Below are 13612 nucleotides of genomic sequence, written 5' to 3'. Positions count from 1 at the left end.
GGCTGTGGTTCGCTGCTCTGGGCCAATGGGAGCTGTTGGAAGCAGCGCAGGCTGAGGAACATACTGGCTGCCGCTCCAGCAGCTCCCATTGGCCTAACATAAGATAACATAGCAAGACCCTTGAAACTGGGGTCCAAGGTGGGGAATTTCTTCTCTCTCAAAGAAAACTGGGGTTTGGGGGGTGGGGTGTAGAAGGGGGATAAACTAATAGATTGTGTCAGATTTTCATTTGAATCAATATAGGGAATAAACTTGGGTAAAAGTTTTAACACCTCTCTATCTCTATGGAATGTTATGTAAAGAGCCTGGAGTTCGCTGACCCTTCTGGACGATGTAATGGCAACAAAGACAGACACTTTGAGACTAAAGTGGTATGCAGAACATTCAGAGAGGTCCAAAGGGGCCTCCAGGAGGCTTGTAAGAACAATATTAAGATTGCACATAAGAAGGGGTTCTCTAACTGATCAGTAAGCATTTATTATTGCTGAGATTGCTGCAAGGTGGACTTAGGCAGAACTAAAAAGTCCAGAATGTTTTAAATCTAGAATGTGGCAGAGGATTTTTTGGCATAAGGGGCCTTCAATGTATCGTGGTTGTGTTGGGCTGCCCAAATTGAAAATCATTTCCATCGAGAGGTACGATGAAGAGTTTTCGCCTTTTCAAGAAGTTCTCTTGTACTTTTAAGAAGCAGTCCATCAGTAGCACTCAACCAGCCAACATCTACAGTCAGCTACCATGACCTAGGGTCTGGATGAAACATCTGACCCTCATTCTGTGATAGTATCCTTGTAAAATGTGGAAGTGGTATGAAAGAATCAATAAACATCTTGAGGAGATGTGTTAGCCAGAATTGTGTCTGCTAATATGGCTGAATCCTGTCCAATTTTTGCAATCACTCTGGGGAAAAATGGAATTGGTAGAAAGGCATACACAAGAAACTTGTCTTGAGCTTGGGGAAAGAAAAAAAAAAAAAAGATGATGATGGAAGCAAGTATTACCATCCTGAATGGGAGACGGCACATACATTTGTTCAGTCTTCCTTATCCTGGAGAAAAAAGGGAGGGGGGGGGGTCTTCATCCTATCCCAGATCTAGGAAGTATCATTAGAAGCATCTTCCCTATTACTCCAGGAGGCACCCACCCTATAGCTCCTAGGCAAAGCACAGAAGCTACTTCTTCCTTAGCTGAAGGATCTCTGAAGAGGGACAGGGAATGGGAGTGGGGAAAAGGACTGATATTGCAAGACATAGCCATGGCAAACAATGTTCAGCACCCATCTGTCAGTTATAGAAGTCCAAGCCTAAATAGGAGTGGGTGGCAGGAGTCAAACTGGCATCCAAAGGTAGGGTATGGGCTGGCACTTGAGTGGTTAAACATAGACCTTGACCCATCTATCAAGCCTGTTGCCTGGAAGCAGATGTGCAACTGAGGAAGACGATGGCCTCCTCCAAGAGAACCATGGTTTCTTCTTGGGTACTTAGAAGACCATGGCTGAAGGTAAGTATCTTTTGCCTGGATTACCCGATATTTAGAGGGTTCCCCCATTTGGGGCTGTGGCCTGGATGCCAAATGAATAGAATGTGGCCAGGGAGTTCTTCATGGAGTATGATGTGTCATCTGTGCACTGTGTGTGCACTGAGTAAGTCTGCCCCAGAAGGGCAAATCCTCATTTCTACACCGCACTTCTTTCAGAATGCCAGAAACCTGCAGCTACAAAGCTCTGTGCATTGTGACTGTGGTGAACATTGCTCATTGTGTGTAATGATCACAGGCTGTAAAAAGGAACTAAGGGACAGCTACGGCTGCTCCACCTTTATGCCCTTAGGTGGGAGGACACACGAGCACTCATGACCCACCAGACACTAATATTCAAAAGATTCCAACATCACACGCATGAGACACATGCACACTCAGAATGGGATCCACACTGACACGTACACAAGGAATTTATTTTTTCTGATTCAGTTTCAGGAGGTGCACTGCTTTTTGCTTCCTACCCTACCCATTTAAAAGTGAGGGAATGAGGATGAAGTGTGAAGAAAAGTATTTCCCAAGATAAACAACTACAAGCCCAGATGCTTCCTATTCCACAGTGCTGACTTCATCTGAATCAGTCATGCAATCTGATTAGATGGATTTTGCTCTTGTAGCCAGGGCCGGTGCTTCCAGGCGGCCCAGGCAATCGCCTAGGGCGCCAGGATTATTGGGGGGCGGCATTTTGCCGGGGACGGGGGTGCGGCAGGCGGCTCCGGTGGACCTCCCGCAGGCACGACTGCGGCAGCTCCACCGGAGCCGCGGACCAAGGGACCCTCCGCAGGCACAACTGTGGCAGGTCCACCGGAGCCGCGGGACCAGCGTGCGGGACGGAGAAATGGCCGTGCGCCTAGGGCACTAAAAATACTAGCACCAGTCCTGCTTGTAGCAGCTGTTGTAACTGCACAGTGAAGCTGGGAAAAGCAAGTCTTGAAACTTGCAGTGCAAGGTAAAAAGCAGTCTCTCTTCTCAACTGCACTCTCTCAAACAGAGCTCTCTGGGATCCTTGTTTTACACAAGGAAATATAACCAAACATATGGATACTACTCTGGTAACACTACCACTGAGTCATTTTAACCTAGCTTCTTGGCTGAACAGATAATATACTTGTATCGGTGAAATCTCGACAAGATTCACAGTTGACACCAATTCAACTTCTCAAAATTATATATAAAGAACAGTGAACTTGAACAGATCACCGTGGATCTAATTACCAACAAGCAGAAACCCTGCTCTGTAAAACTTGTCTTTAAAGAGAAAGCTTTGCAGATCCTATATTATATGGAATAAAGTTTACTTTCAACTGACGGGGATATTCCCTTCACAGGAGACCCATGTTTCCCTAACTCATGCAAGCAAATCTGAAACAATGTTTTCGGAAAGTGTCACTGTTAATTAGCATTTCTATTTAAATTGTAGAAGGCTAACAGAGATGGTTTTTTGGAACATTTTGTTTATAAACAAGCATTCTAGTACATCATAAATCCTAAAACACTGTCATTTTGCTGATACGTGCCCCTCAAGAAAGAAATCCGCTGGTGAATTTTCAGAGCACTGCCGCATTCCCCCCTTCCTATGTGCAGAACCTGATCTTCAGCAGTGAGTCAGGCAGCTCAGAATTCTGAATTTACCGCCTCTACGTCTTTTTGTAAAGTGTTGTGAATGGCTAGTGACCACCAAATCTATTTGATTTAACAAATGATTGGAACTCAGAAGACCTGGGTTCTATTACTAGCTCAGCCACCAGCCTGCTGCGTGACCTTGGAAAAAAGTCACTTCACCTTTGTGCCTCAGTTTCCTCATCTGTGAAATGTGGATACTGATATTTACCTCGTTTGTCAAGTGCTTTGAGATCTACTGATGAAAAGCACTATAATAGATAGATTGATAATAATAATTAACAATAATACCTAAAAACCCTTTCTGGGACACCACTAATTTGTTAAGAACACACGAAGAGCAATGGTATGAAGCCCAGAGAAAACAACAACAAAAAAAGCCTATTTCAATGGTATATTTAAAACCTAAGCTCAATTTAATAGTAGTAGTTATGCAATGATTTCTTCTGGCCATATCAATTTGTTTTACCTTTCTAGTGGTTCCAGCTTTCTGCTCGAAAGAAATGACCCATGTCACCTTGTACTCACAGTGATCAGAGATCTTATTTAAACAATTTAAAAGCATTTGATTTAACAATTCTACTATGGATAAGCTAGACTGATTTTCCAATAATTACTTCTATGAATCGTGCAATATTTCAACACACACTAAGATTTTACACTTTTTTTTAAATGCAAACTAAAAAAGGCAAATCAATACTTAAGCTCTGGATCTATGCATATCCAAGAGTGAAGGACTGTAGCTTGCCCTAGTTTCCTCAAAACCCACAGACTTGAGAAAGCTTGGAAATTCAGACTTAAAGGTTAAAAAAAAACCCAGAAAGAATGGAAACAAATAATGAAGGACTTCTAAAAGTCTTTCTCTCTGCCTCTGTTCTGTAGCATTCTGTGCACTCATCACACCTTGTGGGGAAGATAGAGACATTCTGATAGAAGATTTTATAGGAACCTAAAGAAGTTTGAAGCCTGTAGATATCTTTAACCCATTAAACCTATTTTATTTATATAGGATGTCTATGAAGTCAAAGAACCTGGATGTACGTAACTTTGGTTTTCTTAATATATTATCCAGGACACTTTAGTGAGCTCTCAAAAAAGTAAGCTATCTACGGGTAAGTTTTGGTCTGATCTCTAAGAGATTTGAAACCAGACACTGTAGTTACATGTCTATGCTTAGTCTCATATTGACACAACATTTACAGAGTGCCTCTAGGGAACTGTCCCAAACAAACGTCCCCACATGCAGTCACTTTTGGTGAAGCAATGTAAAATTTCCAGAAAATTCCCAAAGATCTTAAAGAAAGCAAGAAGTGTTCACTCTATCATTGTAAAGACAGGTACAATGCAGTTCAAATGTTACAGCAGAGTACAAACAAGATTATAGTAGTCCAAATATATCACTTCCTCAGTTTTCAGAGTAACTGGTGCACTTAAATGTGCTTGTTTCTGGATGATCTAGTCTCTGGTTTTTCACTTGTTTTCTGGCCTGTGAGACAGAGGTGGCGTTAAAGTTATTCTGTAAACCTTGACTGGTCACTTCCATATTTTCTAATGCTGAGGGAGAGAGGGAAGGCATACCATGTAATCGTAACTTTGAATATCCAGGGCAACGTTGTTTTTGTCAGAGTATGACAAGAGACTCTGAAAATCTTTTCCCATTAAGCCACTGATTATTTTATTCTCTCTTTCTCTCTCTCTCTCATTATATATTAGGGCTGTTGATTAATCGTAGTTAAACTCAGGTGATTAACTCAAAAAAACAATTGCAATAAATCGCAGCTTTAAATTGCACTGTTAAACAATAAAATACACATTGAAATTTATTAAATATGTTTGGATGTTTTTCTACATTTTCAAATATGTGGATTTCAATTACAACATAAAATAAAGTGTACAATGCTCACTTTATTTATTACAAATGTTTGCACTCTCAAAATGTTAAAATAGTATTTTTCAGTTCACCTCATACAAGTACTGTAATGCATCCACTTTAACGTGAAAGTGCAACTTACAAATGTAGATTTTTTTTGTGTTATATAACTGCAGTCAAACACTAAACAATGTAAAATTTTAGAGCCTACAAGTCCACTCAGTCCTACTTCTTGTTCAGCTAATCGCTAAGACAAACAAGTGTGTTCACATTTGCAGGAGATAATGCTGCCCACTCTTAGTTCTCAGGGTACTTTTGTAGCCGGCCACTGCAAGGTATTTATTGCCAGATATATTAAACATTTGTATGCCCCTCAGTGCTTCGGCACATATTCCAGAGGAACATGTTTCCATGCTGATGGCACTTGTTAAAAAAATGTGTTAATTAAAATTATGACTTAACTCCTTGGGGAGAAATTGTTCACCTCCTGCTCAGTTTTTATCGCAATCTGCCATATATTTCCTTTATAGCAGCCTTGGATGATACCGGCACAGTTGTTCTTTTAAGAAACACTTTCACTGCAGATTGACAAAACACAAAGAAGTACCAATGTGAAATTTCTAAAGGACAGATTCAGCACATGAAGATTTAAGAATCTGCAGTGCCTCCAAAATTTGAGAGGACAAGATGTGGAGCATGCTTTCGGAAGTCTTAAAAGAGCACAACTGACGTGGAAACTTCAGAATCCGAACCACCAAAGAAGAAAATCAACTGTCTGCTGGTAGCATGTCGACTAAAATGATGAAAATGAACGTGCATCGGTCCGTACTACTTTGGATCATTTGAGCAGAACTTGTCCATGCTGATGACATGTCCTCTGAAAAGGTGGTTGAAGCATGAAGGGACATATGAATCTTTAGCACATCTGGCACATAAATATCTTGCTACGCCGGCTACAACCGGGGCATGTGAAGGCCTGTTCTCGCTTTCAGGTGACATTGTAAATAAGAAGCAGACAGCATTCTCTCCCGCAAACGTGAACACTGTTGTTTGTCTGAGTGACTGGCTGAAGAAAAACTAGGATTGAATGGACTTGAAGGCTCTACAGTTTTACATTGTTTTGTTTTTGAATGCAGTTATTTTTGTACATAATTCTACATTTGTAAATTCAACTTTCATGATAAAGAGACTGCACTAAGGTACTTGTAATATGAGAACTGAAAAATACTATTTCTTTTGTTTTTACAGTGCAAAATTTATAATAAAAATAAATATAAAGTGAGCACTGTATACTTTGTATCCTGTGATGTAACTGAAATCAATATTTGAAAATGTAAAAATATCCAAACACACTTAAATAAATGGTATTCTATCATTGTTTAAACAGCGCAATTAATTTTTTAATTGCTTGAAAGCCCTATTTTTATACATACACGCGTATATATGTATACATACATATATGATTCATATAAAAAAATCTTAACTCAGCTCCATCTTAATCAAGTGTAAATCCTTGTGAATTTCCCTACATTTTGTGGAGGGAGGGAGGGGAGAATGGCTGCAAGGTGTTTCTCGTGCCTCCTCCCTCCCTCCAATGTGAAAGCTTCATTAGGATGGTGGGGACAGAAGAGAATGTACAGCGGATTCAATATATTTGGAGTAGTCGTCTCTTGAAATTGCTACCTACATCTTGTTTTCTTCCTAGCCTACCCACGTATGGCACTGTCTCCTGCTTACCCCTCAGACTACTCCTTCCTCACAGGACACCCCACATTGTGGTCATCAACATCTGAGCCATATGGAATTTTAGGAACTCTACACAGCCCATAATTAACGCTGCGTGTCTGTCACGCAAGTCATGGATTCCGTGACTTTCTGTGACACTGGCAGCCCCTAGGCCAGCAGCAGTTTGGACGTGGGAGGGGGCTCAGGGCTGGGGCAGGGGGGTTGGGATGTGGGGCAGTGCTTACCTGGGCAGGCAGGGGAAGGCTCCCGGGAAGTGGCCAACATGACCCTGCAACTCCTGACCTAGGCAGAGCATCCAGGGGACTCTGTCCGCTGTCCCTGCTTGCAGGCACCGCCCCTGCAGCTCTCACTGTCTGCAGTTCCTGGCCAATGGGAGCTACAGAACCAGAGCTTGGCAGGGGCAGCGCACAGAGCCCACCTGGCCTTCCCTCCTCATAGGAGCTGCAGGGACATGCGGAGCTGGGTAGGGAGTATACCAGCCCCGCCAACCATGCCCTCCAGCACCAGCTGAGGTGCCAGTCCATGTTGCCACCAGTACTTCCCCCCTCCAAGTGCCAGCCAGGGTCGCACACTGCTGCACACCCCCTCTTCCCCAGCACCAGCGGGGGTCCCAAGACACCGCTGCAGCACCCCTGATGCCGCCAGACTGCCCCACCAGAGCACCCGGGGGCCCCGACCCAAGTTTTAGTTATGGGCAACTAGTACAAGTCATGGACAGGTCACGAGCCATGAATTTATGTTTACTGTCCATGACTTTTAGTAAAAATACCTGTCACTAAAAGGTAGCCTCAATCATAATGCATGTGACAACTCTGCAATGACAACAAAACTTCTAAAACTACTAAAAAGGCACGAGTCCTTGTCAAGTCCAACATATTAAGCCTAATTTACAATGAGGCCAAGCAATTTTGACAACTTTCAATTTTTGAACTCTCATCTCTCTGAAATGCCTCATCCAATTTGTTCAGACTTTTTGGAAAAAAAAGTCTCTCCTGGCATAAAAACATATCTGTGAAATTTAACACGTATTGGTTTATTTTGGGCAAAGCTGTAACGAGTTGTGTGTGTAGGCATGAAAGAGAAAAAGAAAAAAAAAGTCATATTTATGACTGACTGTTTGCTTCAATATTAACTATAAGGAGACTTGCCTCTTCACAATTCACCTAGATTAGGCCACAAATATTTGTCTTGTAACTCACTTCTAAAGAAGTCCATATTTAAAATCTCAAATCTGCTCTAAACTACTGGCTGTCACATACCAAAACAAAAAACAAAACTTTATACACGGTTGGGTGGGGTTTTGTTGTGGGTTGTTTTTTTTTGGAGGGGGGAAGAGGAGGAAATCATCTGGTGAAAAGGGGAGTAACATACTAAAAAGGAAAAAAAGTTATTAATGGCAGATTTAGATATAAAACTAAGAATGTCCATACTGGTTCAGACCAATGGTCCAGTATCCTGTCTTCCAACTGTGGCCAATGGTAGATGCTTCGGGTGAATGAACAGAACAGGCAATTATCAAGTGATTCATCCCCTGCTGTCCAGCCCCAGCACCTGGCAGTCAGAGGCTTTTAGGACACCCTGAGCATGGTGTTGTATCCCTGCCCATCTTGACGAACAGCAAGTGTTATACTTTTGGCCTTTACAACTGCTCCTGGCACTGAGTTCCACACAATGCAGTCAACCTGTGAAGTACTTTCTTTTGTTTTAAATCTACTGCCTATCAATTTCATTGTTACGTACACCTCAACAACAACAACTGCATACACAGATAATAGCCCATTTCCCTGGTGATAGCCTACCGTGCCTTTATCCTGAAGGCACATCATTAGCGTGCAGACATCTCCTGTTGCTTGATGGTTCACCAACATCATGGCTTCATCTTCTGAAACCACTTTAACATCATCTCCCCATTCGACTACTGTTAAAAGAAAAAAAAAAAAGTAAGAGTAAAGCTTTCAATCTGATCAAGTTTTTAAAGCTACTAGAAGTCTTACAAATAGAAACCTACATGCTGCATGCCAATTTAAACTGGCACATAACACTGGACAATCATTAGATTAGCAATGCCGTTTCCCCAAGCAAAACAGGAACCCAATTTGTAATATTTAATCAGCAAGCATTGTAAAAACAGAAATAATCTACTAGAACATACACACACACACACACAAAAATCTCCTTTTTTTAATATCAGTCACCAGACTATATTTGAGCCTTCAAAACCAACTATATAACTTTTGATCCATCTTTCAAGTTGAGCTGTCTCCCCTCATTGGATGTAGAAGTGGGACAAAACATCAAATTTTAGTCTCCACATTTGTTTCACCTCCATGTTTATTCTTAAGAAACCGTTCTGGTTAAACAAAAAAAAGCTCTGACAAGTTAACATGCTTAATATCCTATGCTACATAAGCTTGCCTACAACTTCTCCAAACTTAAGAAAATTATTTGTAGGAGAGAAAGTGTGGTTCAGACAATGAGTTGCTCAAAGAACAGGAACAATTAGTCATTATTTAGTATAGCTGAGACCAAAAGTGTGTGTGGCAAGAGCAGTGACTAGACGTCAATCAGCAGCTGTGGTAGTCAACATCTACAAGAACAGGTTAGACGGCAGACATCAACATTCTTGACTTGATGGTCACAGTATGACTAAACTTAGAAATGAAAGAGACAACCTTCTACAGGAGCACAGAAATGATGAAATTTTGGTAAAAACTCTGCTCAAACAAGAGACCTTTAAACACAACAACACACCACACACACGCGCCTGTTCCCTGAGCAATGAAAGACTTGAGTGAGTAGAATCCCTCCTCAGCTATAAGCCCAGTCACTTAGAGGCAAGGACTACAAAGAGAGGAAAGGCAGTAAAGAAGTTCTATTACGTTCAGGAGGAAAATGCTGGATCAAGTGTTTTTTGTTTGGTGCGGGCGGGGGTGTTTTTTGTGTGTGTGTGTTTGTTTGTTTTTGGCAGCTTTATTCACTACCTCATGAAGTTCTTACTTGGCTGACCAACATACCAGTTTTTGACATCATCACGAGAGAGAGAGAGAGAGAGAGAGAGAGAGAGAGAGACACATATTAGAGTTAACACCATATCTTTAGTACAACATTCCATGATTGCCATCAGCAACAGCTCTCTCAGCCAGTCAGAGAAGGGCTCACCACACAGGTGTCTCAGTAAATTGCACTCTTATTACTCTCCCCCATCCATCATCTGTACAGTAATTGAACTAAGCATAGCAACACAATACCCGCTGAAGACAGAAAGCAGTACTCAGTACATAACATGGATTTCCAAGCCCTACCAAAAGTACACCTTTTACGTTTATTTTCTCCTCCTTCGGTTGATAAAGGTCAAAACATTGATGTAATATACTTAGACTTCTATAAGGCATTTGACATGGTATCGCATGACATTTTGATTTAAAAAACTGTAACGATGTAAAATTAACATGGTTCACGTCAAATGGATAAAAAGCTAATTAAGTGACAGATCTCAAAATGTAATTTTAAATAGAGAATCATCAAACAGGTGTGATTCTAGTGGAGGTCAGCAGAGATCAGCTTTTGGCCGTATGTTATTTAAACACTTGATCAATGACTTGGAAGAAAACAAAAATCACTGATAGTTTGCAGACGACACAAAAATTGGGGGAGTGGTAAATAATGAAGAGGAAAGGTCACCGATACAGAGTCATCTGGACTGCTTAATAAGCAGTTAGTATGCAAACAATATGCATTTTAATATGGTTAAATGTAAACATATACATCTAGGAACAATGAATGCAGGCAATAATTACAGGATGGGGAACTCAATCCCTGGAAGCAGTGACCCTGAAAAAATTTGGGGGTTGTGGTGGATAATCAGCTGGATATGAGCGTTTGAGTGCAATGCTGTCACCAAAAGGGCTAATGTGATCCTTGGATGTATAAACAGGGGAATCTAGAGTCGGGGTAGAGAGGTTATATTACCTCTGTATTTGGCACTGGTGTGACTGCTGCTGTAATACTGTATCCATTTCTGGTGCCAACAATTCAAAAATGATGTTGATAAATTGGAGAGGGTTCAGAGAACAGTCTTGAAAACGATTAAAGGATTAGAAAACATGTCTTACAGAGATAGACTCAAGGAGCTCAATCTTACGTGATCACTGTCAAAAACCTATACGGGGAACAAATATTTGATAATGGGCTCGTCAAGCCAGCAAAGAAAGGTATAACATGATCCAGTAGCTGTAAATTGAAGCTAGACAAATTCAGAGTGGAAATAAGGTGTATATTTTTTAATAGTGAGGGACATTAACTATTGGAACAATTTATCAAGGGTCGTGGTGGACTCTACATCACTGGCAATTTTTAAATCAAGATTAGATGTTTTTCTAAAAGATACCCCAAAATAATTCCTAGAGGGAAGTTCTATGGCCTGCGTTATACAGGAGGTCAGAATAAATCACTACAATGGTCCCTTCTGGTCTTGGAATTTGTGAATCCTCAGAAATCCAGAGAGCACTGCACTCTCAGAATTCAGGAGACTTCCAGAGCTTTTGGTCATATCTGACAGCTACAATATAGTGTTGAATTGAGTCTTGCATACAAAAATTTAAATTTTACATCTGGATTCCAACTCAACAAATCAGACAACTGATATTGGGAGAAAGATTACTAGTACCATATAACATCCTCCTGACCTCTGTCCACAGTGAGAAGCAACAGATCCTCCTCTATTTGCTTAACGCTCATGTGAAAGATTCTACCTATCCCTAACAGGCTCCTTGACCATTCGCAAATTCTCTCTCTCTCGAGAATTTTGTCTCTCCCTGAATTAATCCTTCAAGTTATAAACTGAATCCTACTTGGAACAGGTTACCTGAACCCAGAATCAGTTTACAGTTCATCTATCATGTACCTATATAGACAAACTAACACACAGTACTGAGAGAGAGAGAGAGAGATACTATCCACATATTTGAGGTTACAGGGAAAATATGATGATTTTAAGTTTCACATGAGAAATACCATAGTATGTGATCCTTTATGAAAGCATAATTTCAGTATGTTTTCACTATGCAGCTAAATTGACAATTTACCAATGTATAAGCTGTGCTTCCGAAGTCTGGGCCCGCTCCCTCCCCCCAAAAATACATTATGCATACGTAAAGTGTATTTTCCACAGGCACCTAACTCTTCCTGTGTCAAACCACATTTTTCCCCAGATTGCTCAAAAAGGGGATTGCCCAATGAGGGCCATTTCCTTGTCAAATGTCAAATTTTTTAAACTGCAGTCATTTCCACTGTTCAAAATGTTTCAAGATTTATTTTAAAAAAATTGATTTATTTTTGGGAAATATATCAATATGACTTGTTCTGAATACCTATTAAGGGAGCACACCTTCCGTGCAAGCTGAACTACACACTGCATGAGAAGTACTTCCTGGGAGGAGTGGTATGTATGCCTCCTTTTCACATTGTACTACTTGATCTTTAGATAATAAATTGGCTAAGCTTGGTTATCTGGTCTCAAAAATATTTTTATTATTGAATTACAAAGACAGTCAACCAATTGGTTATACTTTAGACAGACTCCACAGTTGTTTACATGGCTCTTGCATGCAGCACCAGGTGAGTTTGGTTTTGCAATTTTTTTTTTTTTTTTTTTTTTTTTTTTTTTTTTTTAAAGGAAAATATAATGGTAAACCCCCATAAAATTGGCAGGGACACCAATCAATGAGGCAGGTGTGGTACAGTACTGACACTACTAACTTTTTTTAAAAAAGTCTAATTGCAAGTTCATGGCGTGTCCCTTTAAACTTCAATGTAATACATACATAGTCCTATCATGGCAGGCACTCTTGCCCTTGTAAACTTTCAGACTGTCAGGACAAGGAAAATGTCCATTTTTCTTTAAGGGATGTTTGTGGGATTGCATTCACTTCCGTGAATGGAAAAACATAGCTCAAACATCAGGTGTGTGGCAGCAAAACAAGGGGATACTGCTGTTCTTCGCCATAAAAAGGCAACAGTTCAGTGAGAAACGTGTCACTTGGGGCTCCTGAACAGCAGCAAATGCTCCTTTCCTAATTTTCTCCCATTGCCAAGACACATTGCATATCACAGTGATTCTGAATTTAGCAGCTCCAGAAATAAGTCATGTTTCTGCAAGTGCCAGTTCAGCACAATGATATCATCAGTCCCTCAACACAAGAGGGAGCAGGAAACTTGTATACCTTTACTAATATGCTAGCTGTCCCTAGCAATTAAACTCAACTGACATAATTAAAAGGAAGAGAAACTCTCGCATGTACACATCAAGCTTACTTTATCTGCATGCATAACTGTTATTCTTGTTTCAAAAGAAAAGTTTTACTTTTCAAATGCCTGACTTCTTCAGTGCTGATTTACCTGGTTATTAAACAAGATGACAAAGTTAAAAAGCGGTCTCATTTTTTCTCCTGTCTTTGGGCAACCTTTTAGTTTACTACATATTTCTGTATACTTGGACTTCCATCTGCCAAGTTTCACAGTTCGAGTTTCACTACCTATACAAAGCTACAGGCCAAAGACTTCAGAGCAATCTCCTGCAATACTAGCTACTAGTAAACCTATGACCATATATCCAGTTTCCTTTCCTCGGTGCTATCAGTAAGAAAGCTGGTCATGGGAGGCAAGAATTTGAAGAACATCAAGAATGATGGACACCACTAGGCAAAGAGAGAAAAAAAAGACGGTTACTCACCTTTGTAACTGTTGTTCTTCGAGATGTGTTGCTCATATCCATTCCAGTTAGGTGTGCGCGCGCCGCGTGCACGTTCGTCGGAGGAACTTTTACCCTAGCAACACTCGGTGGGC

At 40.7% G+C, this 13612-nt stretch overlaps 1 protein-coding gene across 7 annotated transcripts in view; it reads right to left on the bottom strand.

Moving 5' to 3' along the window:
- Positions 1–13612, bottom strand: part of LPGAT1 (lysophosphatidylglycerol acyltransferase 1) — a 234646-nt gene that overhangs the window by 155908 nt on the left and 65126 nt on the right. For all 7 annotated transcript variants that reach the window (XR_012655619.1, XM_075064343.1, XM_075064345.1 and 4 more), the window contains one exon: positions 8569–8687. Coding sequence is in view for 6 of the 7 variants with exons in the window: in XM_075064343.1 (XP_074920444.1) it covers positions 8569–8687 (119 nt within the window). In the remaining variant the exon portion in view is untranslated. The remainder of the gene's footprint in view (positions 1–8568; positions 8688–13612) is intronic.

The sequence above is a fragment of the Chelonoidis abingdonii genome, chromosome 3 (genome assembly GCF_003597395.2).
Source record: "Chelonoidis abingdonii isolate Lonesome George chromosome 3, CheloAbing_2.0, whole genome shotgun sequence".
NCBI lineage: Eukaryota > Metazoa > Chordata > Testudines > Testudinidae > Chelonoidis > Chelonoidis abingdonii.
This window is presented reverse-complemented; position numbering and strand designations above follow the sequence as displayed.